General features: G+C 40.6%; 1 protein-coding gene across 1 annotated transcript; it reads left to right on the top strand.

Moving 5' to 3' along the window:
* Positions 1-743: 743 nt before the first annotated feature.
* igsf8 (immunoglobulin superfamily, member 8) lies at positions 744-15,075 on the top strand. Its single transcript, XM_020636761.3, has 8 exons — positions 744-904; positions 1,083-1,238; positions 5,167-5,547; positions 6,664-7,128; positions 9,114-9,292; positions 9,966-10,218; positions 11,074-11,532; positions 12,461-15,075. Exons 2-8 carry the CDS (start codon positions 1,184-1,186, stop codon positions 12,586-12,588), a joined length of 1,920 nt encoding a protein of 639 aa, XP_020492417.2. The 5' UTR covers positions 744-904; positions 1,083-1,183; the 3' UTR covers positions 12,589-15,075.
* The last annotated feature ends 1,589 nt before the right edge of the window (positions 15,076-16,664 follow it).

Raw genomic sequence — 16,664 nt, 5'->3', positions numbered from 1 at the left:
TGGCTGAATACTACCATTAATAAAAAGGAAATACCTCCACTCATTTCTATTTCCTTTTTATTTGTCCTTTTATAAGTCATTACACAAGACTGCATGTTTAGGAAGGTTTTTGTCCAGCATTTTAAAACAACAAAGCAAACTTCATTTTTATTTTTTTAAGTTCCAATAATAAAATGGACAAACGTGGGAGTAGTCTGAGATTTGTTGTGGACATTTTTTTTTTATTTCAGCATTTGCAGCAATGATGCAAGAATCAGTCGTGGCCACATCTGTAGTCTTAGCACTTCAGATGCATATTCTTGAAAAGCTCATATGTGCAGGAAAACACAAGAATTGGTCGTAACTCATCCAAAGCCTTTAGTTGTTTTGTCAAAATCAAGTTGTGTAAATATTTAAGTCAATGCCACCGACACAACACGTCCCTATGATATCTGCAAAGGTTTGTGTTTGCATGGTTAAAAGCAAGGCCACATAGCACAGTACAACACATGACACTGGAAAAAAAAACCCACATTTTATTAATCATTTACACTCCTGACGGGTCATGTATGTATTCAGGAACTTATGTGTTTTACTGCAGCGCCCTCTAGCGGTGTGATGATGGTGTTTGAACGGCCTCGCTATCATTGGTTCAAAATGCCATCGTCTCTTTCTCGACCAATGGCACCTCTTTGATTTCTTTTCTCGGAGCCTCTTTAACATGCATGCACCGCCTCCTTTCTATTGACACACACACACACACACACACACACACACACACACACACACACACCCAACCCCCTGTGATGCTATCCGCCCCATGGCTGTACTGGGACGGCATGTCTGTCGAGGAGGCGGTTTAATCTGAAACCAAAACCTGGATATTATGGAGGAATTGATGTGTTGACGGAGATGCATGAAAAAGGTGATTAAATCTGCAGATAATTAAATGTAAACATAGGTGCGCCTCAGTGCCCCATGATAGCGCTAACTCCTGTGCAGCCATAATCTCTCTTTTGCTGATTTTTTTTTTTTTTCCCACACATTGTCATCTATTTCCCCCTTTATAATAACCGCATCGTGTCTGTGGTTTGGTTGTGCAGACAGTCGGACTCCGCGGCGGGATGATTGGCGATAACCGAGCACAGGAACACGGAGAGAGAAATCTGAGTCACCATAATCCATCTGGACGCTGGGGGGGAAGATGAGGACCATGATGGCTTCGATGAAAACAGCATTATTCGTATTCGTACACTGGGGTGAGTGACTTTGTACCTGCTTTGAATCCTCTGCGCACAGCGACTCAAAGCGCTCTGCCATCTGTCACGACGCGCATTTGCGTGATTGTTTCTAGAAGCCGCCCAATCAGATTATTCATTTATACATCATCGGCATCATGTAGATTTGTAGATCGTCTCTGCTGCCATTGTTGTCGCCTCCAAACGCTACTCCTTCCCCGTGGGTCGTTTTGTTGCTCTCTTATCAGTGTTTCACATTCCAGTGGTAGACCTAGATACCAGTGGTTATTTTTCCTTTGATCACACCGCAAACAGTCCACTATATCAAACAATATCTCACTGAGAGTGGGCTACGTGACTTGACTCAGGAGAAACAGGTGTTTTGGAAAATAACAACGGGTTCCGGGAGTCATCCAGGAAGTCCCAAGCAAAAAATATTCTTCGTCAATGAGACTTTTTTATTGGTATTTCACAGTAATAATCAAGTTTTTAGTATTGCAGATAGTTAATTTATGTTTTAAAGTTAAGGCTCATGCAAATCTAAATGTTTCTTGCTGTTTTGTTACCCCATCAAAGCATTGATGAAACAGCATTTGAATATCTTGACTCTGATGTTTAATGTTGTACCTGTACATAAGAGAGCACAGCTCACCGAAGTTAAGTTCCTTGTGTGTGTGTAAGCGTACCTGGCCAATAAATCTGATTGTGATTCTGATGTGGAATCACAATGAGCACCCTCTCTGCAGAGAGGGTGCTCATCTGTGCTCCTAAATACTGATTGTGATAACCAAACACATGACTAAAAACGGGGTCAATATTTCTACCGCAGTCTGGGCTTCTTCTGTTTTCTCTTATTTCTGATATAAAATAGATTTAATGACGACAGCCAGAAGTGTCATATTGAATAATACTGCTCCTCTGTTTCTCTCTTTTCACTTTTTATAGTATTGAAGATATAGTATAAATAATAACAACCACACGGACAATCAGTCTGTGCTCTAAAATGCATCTCTTCGTGGCTCCCTATGGAAACTGGGGGCTCCCTCCTCCTCTTCATCACACAGTATGTAATCCAGAGAGTATCGAGCATTGTTACAAGCCGCCGTGTCCCCCAGACCTATCAGTCCTAGCCCAATGTTAATTAGGACTTGATCCGCTTAAGCCTCCCACTAGTCTCCCATGTCATTATCTACGGGTGTGTTGTCATCGGGCCGTGCCTCGGCCTGTGAGAAATCTTCTGTTGATTTTAGGTCTGACACACACACACACACACACACACACACACACACACACACACACACACACACACACACACACACACAGAGGTGGGGAGTGGCAAAACTCACCTGTCCAGCATTTCTAGTTGTTCAGGTGTTTGTCAGTTTAAGGTGACAGTAAATGGGTGTGTTGGTTAATACTTTGTTGATTGACAGTTTTTTGGGTTTTGTTTGTAGACAGTTATGTTTGAATGATCATATCTTATTTTGCAATTTGGTACACGTTATTCAGGAGATTGTCTTTTAAACCTCCTAAACAACTAAAGCTCAGTTAATATCAGTCAACCTTTTTTGTGAGAGCTGTTTAGGTTTCCATCTTGAATAGTTTTATCTCATTAAGTCTGCACTGTTTAACACGGTGATTCTGACCTCATTAAGCCCTTATTGTCCGTTATATGACTACAGTGGATCAGATTCTTGTTCAATGCCCTTACTAACTTATATATATCTTTTTCTATTTTCTGATTTTGAATGTCCTTGGACTGCTGCTTCTTGTTGAGTTTATTTATCTCAGCTGGTGTGAGGGAAAAGGGTAGATCATCCATTTTTTATTGTGTTTCCATAGTTTGTAGCACAGCTTTTTGTTAGCTATCATTTCTTTTTGTTATTTCGGTTATCTTTCCTCTATATTGCCCTTTTTCTAATCAGTTTGTCAAAATGACCACATAAAGCTCCTGCTGCAACAAATGATGGGAAATGAAATGTATTTTTGTATTACAGAAGAAATGTAAACAGACCATGTCCATAGAGCCAGTTAAAAAAAAAACTTTTCTTGCTTCCTTATTTTAGAAGAGATAATTATCCACCTTAACATATGTTTGCTTTTCAAAATAAAAAAACAAGGTGCTTAAAGAAATGGTTATATTTCTTGCTGTGTGTGTCCTGTCACATTTGACTGACTTGATAAGAACATGTGATTATGTTGGTCAGGGGCTGTCTTCATGAGATTTCAGTCTTTAGATAGTCCAGTGTGGTCTGTGCCTAAAACTATTTTGGAGATGTTTCAGGGGAAGTGGGGTATGCAGCCAGACAATGAGACTCAGTGAAATACAATGAGGCCTGAACCTGGACGCTGGCTGCTCTCGGCCCTGAGGCCATCATACTGAATGTTTTTACTCATAAATATAACTCTGAAACTCTGCTTTGTTGCCAAGCGGCTGTTGAACACTGAGGGGATGTGGAAGAGGTCGTTTTATTTTTCCCCTTTTCCTCGAGTTCAGTCTTCTCACTCAGGGAATATCAGGTTTAGCCATGTTTTTTTGCTACATTTAGCGGTGAAAAACTACATTTGTTAAACTCAGCAGCAACATATTTCTCTAAACATGATAACAGCTGCTCACAATGACCCACAGAACTCATCGTGAACTGTTTGATGGAGAAGAAAGAGAAACGCTGCCAGCAAACAGCCTACTAAACTACTTTGAATTCAGAGGAAAAAACAAGTTTAGAAGTTCTGCAGAATGATGAATTTCTTTAACCGGGAAACACATTTTGTGTTAAGATTTTACTGTTGAGTTTGTCAAATGTTCTTTTCAAAGCTCAGATGATTAGTGATGGACAGTCGGTTAGTCAGCAATGATTTCTGTATTTCAGTAATCATTGAGATTTGTTTTGGGTTTGAAAAAAATGACAAACACTTCTCGTAGAATGATCCCAGGCAAGATATTCTGCCACCTGTCTTTGTCCTGAGTGACAGTCAAATGAAAACTTTTTGGTTTTGGACTTTAAGCTGGAGAAGAATAGCACAGACGTCGCTTTTGGCTTATTGGATGTCAAAATCAGTATTTGTCACTATTTTCCAACAAAACTGATTTCTCAATAATGTTTTGTTTGAGAAAGTGATTTATATCTTAAACAATCATTTAAAAAAAAACCTCTTTCACTGTATTAGAGTGACATCAAGTCTGCTTTAAAAAATCTGAAACATTAAAGCTCCTGTGAGGAGGTTACGGTTTGGGTTGGTTTTGGCGCCCCCTGTGGACAAATGGGTATCCCTTTGCTTACCATATTTTGCCTTGTACTTGTGTGAGTAGCTTTCTATTTTTTTTAAACTAATAATCGAATCCTGTTCACTTTTAATAGGGAAGTGTACTGCTTGAATCATTGCTGTAGAAAATGTAAAAAAAAATCCAAGCTGTATCTTCAGCGTGCTTTTTATCTCCTCATCTGACACCTACCCTGTAGCAGCAGTTTCACACATTGAAAATAACAATACAGAAATAATCAGTCTAATTTCTCTTGGTGTTGTTTGCTTTTGTAGGTCATAAAGAGGAATCCGTATTCATTTCAGTCTGTTTCATTATCAGCTAAAACTCCTCACAGGGGCTTTAAGCTTTCTTTGACAGTTCAAACTAGTTTTATTCTGTTTTTAGCAACCTGTGCCTTAAGTTAACCAACAAATTAAACAGTGAGTTATAACATTCACTTAGATAATTGTATTCCAATAATTAAATGTCTAATTGTATTCAAAGGAAGTAGCAAAGCCCTGGTGTTTACCTCCTGAGCTATTTAATGTATTGATCGTCTGTTAGTCGCTCATCAGATCAGGATATTGATCAGAGTCCATGTACAAATTAAATGCTTCAAGCAAGACTTTGACCCACACAGATGACATAGTTACTGTTTCTGTTCTCTCCTAACAACATTTCTGTCTCTCCGTTTCTCTTCCACAGTGATCCACTACGCTGTGTGTCGCGACGTAACACTTCCCACTGGAACCCTCTACCGCGTCGCAGGGTTCCAAGTCTCCCTGCCGTGTTCGGTGTCGGGCTTTGAGGGACCGCGCACGCAGGAATTCGAGTGGTTCCTGTACAGGGACGATGCTGCTGGGAGGCAGATGGGAGTCGTGTCCACCAGGGACAAAGGCTTCCCTTACGCCCCGTTTCAGCCCCGGGTGAAGAACGGGGAGGTGAGGGTGGAGAGGGACTCGGGGGACAAAGTCCAGCTGGTGATCCAGAGGCTTCGGGCTGAGGACCAGGGGAAGTACGAGTGCTACACACCCAGCACAGACACAACGTACCAGGGGAACTACAGCGCCACAGTGGCTGTCAAAGGTGAGGCTAAATTCAGACAGAGGCTTCACTGAGATTAGAAATCACTTTAAGAGAGTCCTGGCCATAATAGCAGCCATAAAACCTATTATAGAAGAAGCTACACGCTTTTCTTTTCTTTTTTTAACCTCAAGAGTATTTTAATTGATATTTTCGACTGATTTACCGGAATTTGCAGCAAACTCTGCAGGATTTACCCAAAAATATAAGGTACATTCATATCCCATTCCTTCAGTTTAACTTCAAGACTTGAGTAAAAAACAGGAATGTGCTGGAAGTCAGAAATGAAGGAGCAAGAAATGGACCATTAAATAATATAGGTATGCAAGTTTAAAAAGGGGAACATAAATTAAACAAGAAAAAAACAAGTAACTCACCTTTAATGCGAACTTAGCAACCTGAAATCTCATTAATTTTTCCATAATTTATTATCAAGGTAATTAAGTGTTTGACTGTGTTCATATACAACCTTCAACGTCTGTTTTGTAAAATAAATTTTAATATTTCTTAAATGAAGGCTTTTTGGTAACTGAAAAAAATTACGAATGCAAAATTGAGTTCAATAGAATGGAAACCAGCAACCAGGTCATTCAAGGTCCTTCATGAGGGCTCTGAAAGATTTACTACATCAGCCACATTTGTCATGCATCAATCATATTTTGTGTGTGACTGGGTTTATAAACTGTTGTTTACATTCAACATCTGGAGTTTGAACTCTTCTTTTTCTCTTTGTCGTCACATAATCCATCTGCTGAAGTTTGTGTTAATAATCTGCCATCCAATAGGTCGTCAGTGATGTCTCCCCTCAGCATCCTTTTAGTGTGAGGTTGATGTTGGCAGGGTGCGTGGTGTTAAATTTGCTGCTGAAGAGTTTTATCTTTATAACAGGCAGTTAATCCCCCTTTCTTTGGCAAAGCTGGTGCCAAAAGCCAAAGGCTGGCAAACGGCTTTCACTCAGTCACAGCGAGCCTGTTTCATGAAAAGATTCTGTTTTCAAAGACATAGAAAAGTCTATAAACAGCAGACAGGGGTGAGAAATTAAATTTGAGGTATTTTTTCTTCCTGTTTGGCTCCTCTAGCCGCTCAATGTAATATCATTGTCTATTTGTGTCTCTGCAGTGATCCCTGACACACTCCAGATCAGCTACACTCGCTCGCTCACTGGTCAGCCTGTGCCAGAGGGGGCTGAATTAACACTGACATGCTCAGCTGGCATCCAATCGGAGCAGCTCACCCACCTGTCTGTCACGTTTGGGAAGAGGAGCGGAGGAGAGGGCACAGGGAGCAATGGCGCTGGAGGGGAGGTGAGCAACGTTAGAGAGATAATCTCCATCGACAAGATGCTGGGGATCGTTCCTGGGCGTGGGTACAAGAAGAGGTATGATGACGGAGAGATCACGCTGGAGAAGAGGAATGGGGAGGCGGGGCTGGCTGTGTACGTGATGAAGATGAAGATGGTGCAGCCGGACGACACGGGCTCATATTTCTGTGAAGCCTCTCAGTGGATTCGTGACCCTGACCGATCTTGGCAGAAGATTGCACAGAGGACTCTGGATATTGGCAACTTGACTGTTCAGCAACTAGGTCAGTGTGATTAAAAACAACTATTAATATTTCCCAAACTATGATAACATTTTCCAGTGTCACAATGTACTACCACAAGCATACCTTACAAAGAAGTTAGTAATACAATCCTTAAACAGGCACTTTGTGAAGTAGTGAGCCACACTGAGGTAATAAGATATCAGGAAATAAAATTGGCTTCTCAGTTGCAGAATAAAACAAATCGACAGACGCTTGGTTTCTCCCTGTCAGTTAAAGACTCTTAGCTCTCTCCCTGTGGCGTCAGTCGGCCTGGATGTTTAGTGCTGTTGAGCACTCTGGACCTTGTCCAGGTTTCAGGCTGGGTGTTTGTGTTACTTGGAGCTTAGCTGAATGTCTAGTTTGCTGGCTGGCAGATTGAGCGCTGTACTGACTGGACAGATAGGCAGCTTGTTGCCTTGTTTGTTGGCTTGTTTGGACAGAGAGCGTGCTTGGGGTTCTGATTAGCTGCAGGGATAGCTGGGTGGTAACTGTGTAGCTCTTGTCACTCACACATAACCTGTTGGAGGATGGATGGACATCTTAGAATTAGGGCTGCAGCAAATTCTCTTTATTGGTTTATCTGCTGGTTTATTTTCCTGATTAATCTTCAGTCTATAAAACAACAAAGTTTCAAGGTCCTGTTTTGTTCTTCTTTTTTTAGTTTTTCTTTTTAGAAATGTTCTACTTACCTGAAAATGTCTGACAAGTTTTCTGAATATCTGCAGCTCTGCTTTTACTATCAGTTCAGGCTGTCAGCTGTCAGAGCGCCTGACTGACAGGCTTGGCGCTCGGGCCTCTTGTTGAACATCCCTCTGGCTTTGATAGGTTCAGTAGTTTGCAGCATGAGCAGCTTTATAACTGCTTCACTGCTCTTCCACTTGGCTCGCTTTACATTCTGAAGAGATGGTGTTGATCTAAAGGCTTAAATCATTTCTCTCACCTTGGCCTCATCTATCCTGCAGAGAGGATGAGTATCTTTCTGTCAGACTGGTGTCTCCATTACTGTCAGGACAGCTCTGCCCAGCAGTTCCTACTCAAACTGTGTACATTTTGTATTGTGAAATTTGGCAGATTAACTTATACTACCATCAAATTGTGTGTATAAGACAGACTTGTCATACTCATTATTTTTTCATATAAAAAAATGGGCTGCATCTTATATACACGTGTGACTTATATTCTGGATTGTACAGTTTATTTTAGATTGTTTTTTGTCTTTGACTGAGAATATTTTTCCTCTGTAGCAGCTTCATCTGTGTAACCCCATTAACATAAATTCAAGGACAAAGTAAAAAACTATTTTTTGTTGACTTGGACTGGAGCAAAGTTATACGTTATTCTCAATAGTAGTAAGTTTGAGAGCTCAAAGAAATGTAGGTCAAATCATTTTCTGTTCAGCATTAAAACTGAAGCTGGAGTTGAAGAATCAAATCTGTTCAATGCATGCATTGTTTCTTCTCACACACAATGCTGACAGGCACTATTTAGTTCAGGATTTTCTGTCCCCTGCTGTCTGACTAATACAATAGTCTGACATATCTCCTTTTGTTCACATCAATAATGTGTCTCTTATTGAGCAGAGCTGTGTTTTGGAGAAGTCTTGTGGTTAAATAAGGCCTCGCTCACACAATGGACAAATCTACCTTCTAATTATACCAGGCTATCAGCACTGACTATATGAAACCCTTTCATTTAACAAAGTAAAACAAGTTTCTTCTTTTTGTTCAGAATCAAATACAGTCTCAATCTATTTCATTCTGGCAGTCACATCATGTTATGACTGCCCTGCTATCCTTTTGCAAAGGAGCTACACTCAGATTTTACTAGTTTCTTTTCAGATTTTTACTGTCACAGACTTAAGAACTTCTTTGAGTCTTTCCACCACAGAGGATTTCCGATGCTTTCACTCTCACTCACTAAGCTGTCTCTCTCTCTCTCTCTCTCTCTCTCTCTCGCTCTCTCTCTCTGGCTCTTCTGTTCCCCAGCCGAGTCACTGAGTATAACATCCTCACCCCGAGGGGAGGTGACCCTGCAGATCGGTTCCCCTCTCATCTTGACTTGTGAGGTGTTGGGGATGCCGTCTGATGTGAACTCCGGACTGCTCGTTCAATGGATGAAGAGGGGATCAGTAAGCAGCGACACAGCTGTAGCCGGGGGAGTGGAGGTACTGATCCAGATTTTTTAGACATCCTTGGACTAAAATGTTTTTTGTTGTTCACAGGTTTTTTTGTTCAATATGGGTGTTTTTTTTTTTTTTTTTTTTGACTGTAGTCAAGGCAGAGATGCTGCTGTTTGTTTATGCTGAGGTCTTTTTTACAGCAGTTATCAGTGTGTGTTTGGAATCTTACAACTATGGAAAGATGTATTTAACAAATGTTATCATTAAAACAACTTGAAGGAAAAAATTAGACTGATTTGCCTTCACAGTCTAATAAAATTCCTTTAATGATGATAGATTGATTTTAAATAGATTTTATTTGAAGCACAGGTAGAGGATCAGTCACAGACATTATTAAGGCAATATATATTTTCTGTCCAAGTCGCGTTATTGTTTCATACAGATGGACAATAAATGTTTTGTCCAAGTGCTGGAAGCAAATTCTGATAAATGACATGTGAGAAATGGCTGTCAAACAGTATATTTTCCTTCAAGAAACTTATTATCATGGTTTCTTAATGTTTGCAGATAACAGACATTATTGATCAATCTACGGCATACTTAAAAAAAAACAGTTACCTAGTCTATACATTTCATACATTTTTTGTTAAGATGCCCTCAAAAACGTAATTCCTGCTTACATTCTAACTCGTCCTGACATCTTTTAATTTCTGATCAGGTGGAGGTGGCCCGGATGAGCCCAGATGGTGTCGTGAGTTGGGGGGACGACCTCAGCCGATCTAGCGGGGGCTCCATGGAGAAAGTGTCAGAGGGAAAGTACTCTCTGAAGCTGTTCTCAGCCCGCCCTCTAGACTCCGGTGTGTATAGGTGTGTAGTGAGCGTATACGCTGGAAGAAGAAACCCTGGTCCCTCTACACCTGCAACACACACCCAGAGGTCTGAGGGAGTCACTGTCAACCTCAAGACCAAAGGTGAGAGTCAAGTCAAGAGAGGTGTAACACACCAACAGAGTTCTATCCATATCTCTCATTCTCAAAGAAGGGTAACAGCTACAGGATTTGGTTGTAGTGGCAAGTGGAGGTGAGGAAAGCTAGCGGAGCAGCTGCACTGTAAAAATGTTTTAAACAAATCAGAGTTCATGAAAAATGAGCATTTAGGTCTTAATATAGATAGCTTAAATTAATGGGACGGGGGGAAACTGTTCAAATGCAATTTTGAAGAAATGGATAAACATTTGAAAGGGTAAGATAAAAAAAATGGCTGTGGCCCAATGGATCGAGGATTCGATCCCCAGCTCCTGTAGTCACATGTCGAAGTGTCCTTGTGCCAGGGCACTGAACTCACTCAACACTGAAGTAATTGTTTCCGCTGCTGTGTGTGTGAATGCATGTGGAGTAGTGCTGAAGGGCAGTTAGGCACTTTACGTGGCAGCCATCAGTGTGTGAATGTGAGGTGAATGGGTGGCCACATCCACAGATAGTAATAGATTAATTGATCAAATCTAAGGCTAAAATCCTGATCCAGCTTTAGTTAAACCTTCTTAAGTTTACAGTAAATTCCTAAAACTTTGTCTATTTCTGAGAAATGGAAGATGAAATATAAAATGAAGTCAGTATAGATCAAACTGCTCAAGGTAAGACTGAAAGAAGTAAAACTGTGATTTGGTTCACTTCTTATTATAAATGCATGTTAACTTGATTGAACTCAGATTACCTAATAAATGTAGATTGATTAACTTTGATTGAACAGATGAAATATATTTTAGTAGTTCTGTTTTAGTATACTCTGTTATTTTCTATCTTTGAATTTGCCACTTTCTTCCACAGACGTGCTAGTTTCAGCCGTGGCTCAGCTCCCTCGAGGCCCCCTGTTGAAAAGAGGCAGCACCATCACACTGATCTGCACCGCCACTGTGACAACTACGGGTCCCGCCCAGGCACAGGTGCAGTGGCTACGCTGGCCGATCCCTGCACCGTTTATCAGGAGAGGGCAGAGCACGACTCCTGATCTCACTCTACCAGCCCCCCCTGTTGACGACAAACCCAGAGTGGTAGCTGCCCTCATGTACGATGGCGTTTCGAAAATCTACACCAACACAAGCGAGGTCAGCATCGACCGCCTGTCTGCTGTCAGCTACAGACTGAGGGTCCACACAGCTACAATGGAGGATCAGGGAATGTATGCGTGTCATGCAGAGGCTTGGGGGCAGGACCCGCATGGAGGCTGGTACAACACAGGGACCAGGGCGGAGTCAAATGCAGTGACTGTTTACCTCTATGCTAGAGGTAAGTTAGGATTTATAATCCCTTTTAGTCATAGTGGATAATGTCAAATATCACAGACAAATCCTTTGAATGTACTTTTTTCACAGCTCTCCTTTTAAAGCCCACAGTCTAAACACATTGACATCTTAATAAAGGAATCTTCCCGTCTGATTGGCTACAGAGACGGTACCGTCGGGGTTGTCGGGCAAGTGCTGCCCTTTCACTTTCCCTCCAGATTTATCACAGTAGTCTGGAAATCGGACAGGTTGAACAAAAAAGCAACCTTCGGTCACAAGCTTGAGGGTTTCCTGTCTAAATGTCAAGTGTAAATTTCAAGCCTTGAGTCTTAACCTAGAGTGATGTATGCACATTTAAAGTAGATTTATTGATTAACCTCTACATCCTTCTTCCCTCGAGCTGATTGCAGGTCAAAGTCCTCCTTCATTTACAGCTTACGAATGTAAACGTGCACTTTACAGTCCCCTGCAGCAGACATTTTGTAAGACTAAGAAAAGGCATTTCTAGCTAAAAGGACTGCCATCAAAGATTCTTTTATCAAACAATCAACAGATGGATATTTAAATTTTAGAGTTAAAATCATAAAATTCCTAAAATAAAAATATTTCTCAAAGAGCAAAATGATTTTATGTCCATCACTGTTAACATCCTAGTTGTTGGTGTTATTTTTTTACTCTTTGGGTCGATGACCTGTTTTCTACTCTACATGCTGGTGGACTCTAGGTTGAGAACACATTTGCTTTTTGTTAGAAGGTCAGCCCATTAACTTGCTTTTGATCAATATGTGTTCCCCAAATATTAAAAATCCATATAAATGCATGTAGTCCATAAATATGACCTAAAATACAACTTAAGCACATCCTACTGTATTTCCCTTGTACAGTTGTTTGCATCATGGCTTTTCTCTCTTTTTGATTTTCTCTTTCCCCAGCTGCTGACCTCCTCCTCATCCCTCTGGTTGTCGGAGTATCCTCTGCTTTGTTTGTTGGCATCGTCATCATCGCAACGGTGACCTGCTGCTTCATGAAGCGACTGGCGAGGCAGCGCGCTCAAAAATAAGTTGGCTGGCTATGTGAAATCTTAATGTTTGTGAAGAGGCCTAGAAGAGTGATGCACAGAATAAAATGGAAGAAATGGCAAAGAAATGACTTCAAGACAAAATTAAGTCAAAAATGAAACAGGTACATAATGGTTATCCTACGGTAATACAATCAAAGCCAGAAAAAAATGTTGTTTTATAATCTCATGTATTTTTATATCCAAACCTCTGAAAAGAGCATACAACTCAGTGACCCTGTCAATGTCAGACTTTTTAGTGATCCATTTTTTCCCAATGCAAAGGCAAGACGTGTTCTTAACAAGGTCAAAGTAATGAAGGTTCTTTATGTTTGTTTAAAGTGAGGAATGCTACAGTTACTGCAAAGATTAAAAAGTATCGTTTCTCTAGGAAGGCCGAGCAAAACTCCCTCACAGAAGTCAAAGTTGCTGAATAAAGAAACCAAATTGTTTGGATGTTTTCAAATGGTGCTGGATTCAACATTGATAAGTTATGATTATTTTCTCATGTATACAAAAAAACATTCTGTGTTTAACAACGTGATGATACTGTTCCAGATGATCTTTCCTTAAACAGCATGCTTTTCTTTCATTACAAACATGAACAAAGTCTTAATGTCTCTGCATGCTTAAGCCTCTAGCACTACCACTGACAGTCACATGAATGCTAATGTGAGCAGCTAAGCCTCCAGAAAGTTAATACGAGCAGGGATCTCCGACTGCCTGCAGTCAGGCCACACTCTGCATGTAAACAAAGTCTATGTCTGTTACTTAATAAGGAAGGCTCTGGCCCAGGACTTTGTGATGCCAAGACCAATTGAGAACCGATTCTAAACAAGAGCATTCCTCGCCTGTTACGCTTTAACACTGAAGGGAGTTTCCTATACAGCGTTGTATAGATTTGACAAGGAGAAATGGAAGAGACATCCATTATGCACTGAGCTAAAATGTGTAAATATTGTATTAATTTTTGCAGTTTTATTTTCTTAATGTAAGCAAGACTGTAGTCATGTTAGTCTTTGTGCAAAGCACCTGTGTTTAAAAATCTACTGCAGTCTATTCTGCTCTTTTGAAGCATTTGGACGTTAATGGGACCAGGACCAAAGCCCCTCTGTATCCTTCTTTCACTTGATTTACTTCCAGCTGAAAATTGAACGTCTTTGCCGCACTTGAACTTCAAGCTCATGAGTGTTATTTTTTCTTTCTTATTTTGTGCGATTAATTGGTTCCTCTGCTCTTGTCAGGTGACTGAGAAATGAAGTCAGTACTGTGGAAAAAAGAATCCCCCCCCCCCCCCCCGTTTGTTACACTGTTGTTGTTGTTGTGCCACACTATGTAGGATCCCTGAGGTTCAAATCACCCGAGATGTGCAGTCATATGACTCGATGAAGTCTCAACATCCTCGTCTTCGTAGTCATCATGCGGTTCCTGCCGCATATTTCTACTGCCAAGACTTATTATGACTTTTAACCTCCGCTGCTAGCCCACACAAAATCTGTTGGACAGATTTACTGTGTCTGCGCACTTCCAGTATAATGAGTGAAATCTATCCTCCTCTTCCTGTCTAAAGTAACACTGAAGAACATTATGATCATACGAGTGTGCCACATAGTGCGATCATTTAAGGTTAGAGATGTGTTGGTGAAAAAGAGGCAGAAAGGAGAGTTTGTTGTCATCAAGCTGGCAGCTATCTAATGAGGTTATTTCAGGTTGTCTTTTCCCTTTCCTTTTGATTATATTTTTGCTGAGAGATGCTTGAAAGTCTGTTTTGTTTGATTTCTGATGATTATGTTACGCTGTGAGAGTCTGTCTAAAATCTGCCCGTCCTCCCTAACCTGTGTGCTCCCTTAAACCCTGATTATAAATGTTGTCCACGAACATTAGGGAATAAAATCACAGCTCTGCCCAGCATCCTGAGCCACTTTGCTCCAGATCAACTCCTCAAAGCTGATTTTGCTCACTCACATACCCGCCCACCACATGATTACACGCACACACGCACAGACACACAGACAGATCCACGAGCACACAGCAGCAGCGCTGTGCTGTACTGTGCTGGCATTTCAGATAGAAGTATGTGAGTATCTGCGTGTTCATCTGTAATCCCTGTTCATGGCTGCAGTGTGTGTCCCGCTGCCCCTCCCCCTCCCGCTCAGTGTGCTTCAGAGGCAGCGTCGCTTGTATTTGATTCATTTCAGTCTCTGTCCCCTGAGAATCACAGCCAGCTTACAAAAAAAAAAGAAGTGTAGCACATAGCGTGCAAAGTGTGAAAGCAGCTGTCTGAGTTGTGCTTTTCTTTGACGATGTTTTAAACCCTTTCTTGAAGGTGTTATGTTTTCTTTGTATTGTTTACTCATGCTTTATAACCACTGTTCCTGAATGCATCTTGCTGCCATGGAAATATATAAAGGCGGATTATCGCTCACTTTGTTTCTTATGGTGCTTTGGCGAACCTGCCAGTTGATAAAACAATAAAAAACCCACTCTGGATTTATAATGTCACTTAGTTTTGTTTATCCCTTTATTGTCTAATGCTGCAGAACATCATCTGTTTTCAGCAGAGAAGCTGGAAATATTAATGTCAGGAGCCCCTGGAGACCGCTGGAGGACAGAATGTGCTGAGAGAAATAATTTAATCACTCTCACAAAATGGTTCATGTGCTAGTTGAGCATATTTTCCATCTATATATTATAACCAAACCCAAACATTTCTTGCGGTTGCTCCTTTTTCTGAGCAGAGGTTTGTATTTCAACTCCATATTTACTTTCAGGCCTTTGTGATGCAGCTGCAGAGGTAAACAGGCTGAACATTGCCCTACATTCTCACACAAATGTGATTTTTATAATGCAACCTAATTAATATGACAATAGAAGAGAAGAAATGGCTCTCAATGTGAAGATGTTTGTCATTTATTGACCAACGAGTAAGTCTCATGTAACACTTAAATCTATTGAAACAGTATATCAGTAAAACATTTGCAAAGTTAAAGCTGCAAAACTACATTTATTTATATATACAGTATATTGAATCAATGGATCAAATGACTGTCGCAAAAAAGTACTGTACTTTTAGAGACAAAACTCGAGAAAATTCTCACCTGAATCTGCAGGATCTTTGCTTCTACTGAGCTTTTGAGTGTCATTCAGCTCTCTTGTTTTAGTTTTACAGCAGCAATTTAACAATTTGGCTAAATGTAATAGTGCTCAACAACCCTGTTTGTAAAAGTAGCAGGCAGATGTTTTCAGTTTTCAGCTATGGCACATTTGCGATATACCTGTCCTGTATATAAAAAAAACAGCACACACACTAAGTTGGACTGTTTTTACTGAGCAAACTGGTTTAATTTAAAGACTAAATATTCTCTCATAATCCTGAAACCAGAAATAAAGGAGAGTGAATCCTGTCTTTCTATTGGCCAGAAACATTGCCTCCAAATGAAAAACAACATTTTATTCCAACACAAAAGTAAAAATGTAAGGGAATCAGCATGATGCTGTGACTTATGTCATCCTTAACCTTTGTCTCCTGTAGTGGTTAAGTTCTGCCTTATTTAGGGGGTATTATGTTATTGTTATAATTATTAAGTGTTATCATTTGATCATATAATTTTACAATTCTTTGATTCAAGCAGCAACTTCTTCATTTGAGATTCAGCTCTGTGGAGAGGATTGAGTCGTCTCATTTAAGGCTGCACTTCACAATCCAATCCATCTAAGACATAAAATATGACAGCCCATTGCTTCTGACTCGTGTATAAAACTGAAAGAGTTGACTAGGCAGAAATATGTTTAATTCTACTATTGATACTGTCTGCCCTTGCTGTGCCTCTCTGAGCTCCTGTGGTATTACAGTATATCAGTTGACAGCACGTTACATCACTAATGCAAATGTTAATCCTCTTCTTCCTGTATGTATGACTTCAGAGGTGGCAGGCAGACAAACACAGGCTTTGTGAAACACTGATAAGAAGCTGCTGCCTGTGGCTGGTTGGTACTTGCGCTTCTGACCAATCCCTGCCACCTGAACATTAACCAAGGCAGGATTAAACGAGCAACACACACTCACTGTGCAATGTTTG

This window comes from Labrus bergylta, chromosome 5 (assembly GCF_963930695.1).
Source record: "Labrus bergylta chromosome 5, fLabBer1.1, whole genome shotgun sequence".
Lineage (NCBI taxonomy): Eukaryota > Metazoa > Chordata > Actinopteri > Labriformes > Labridae > Labrus > Labrus bergylta.
Note: the sequence above shows the minus strand (reverse complement) of the source record. Positions and strands in the feature narration are given on the sequence as shown.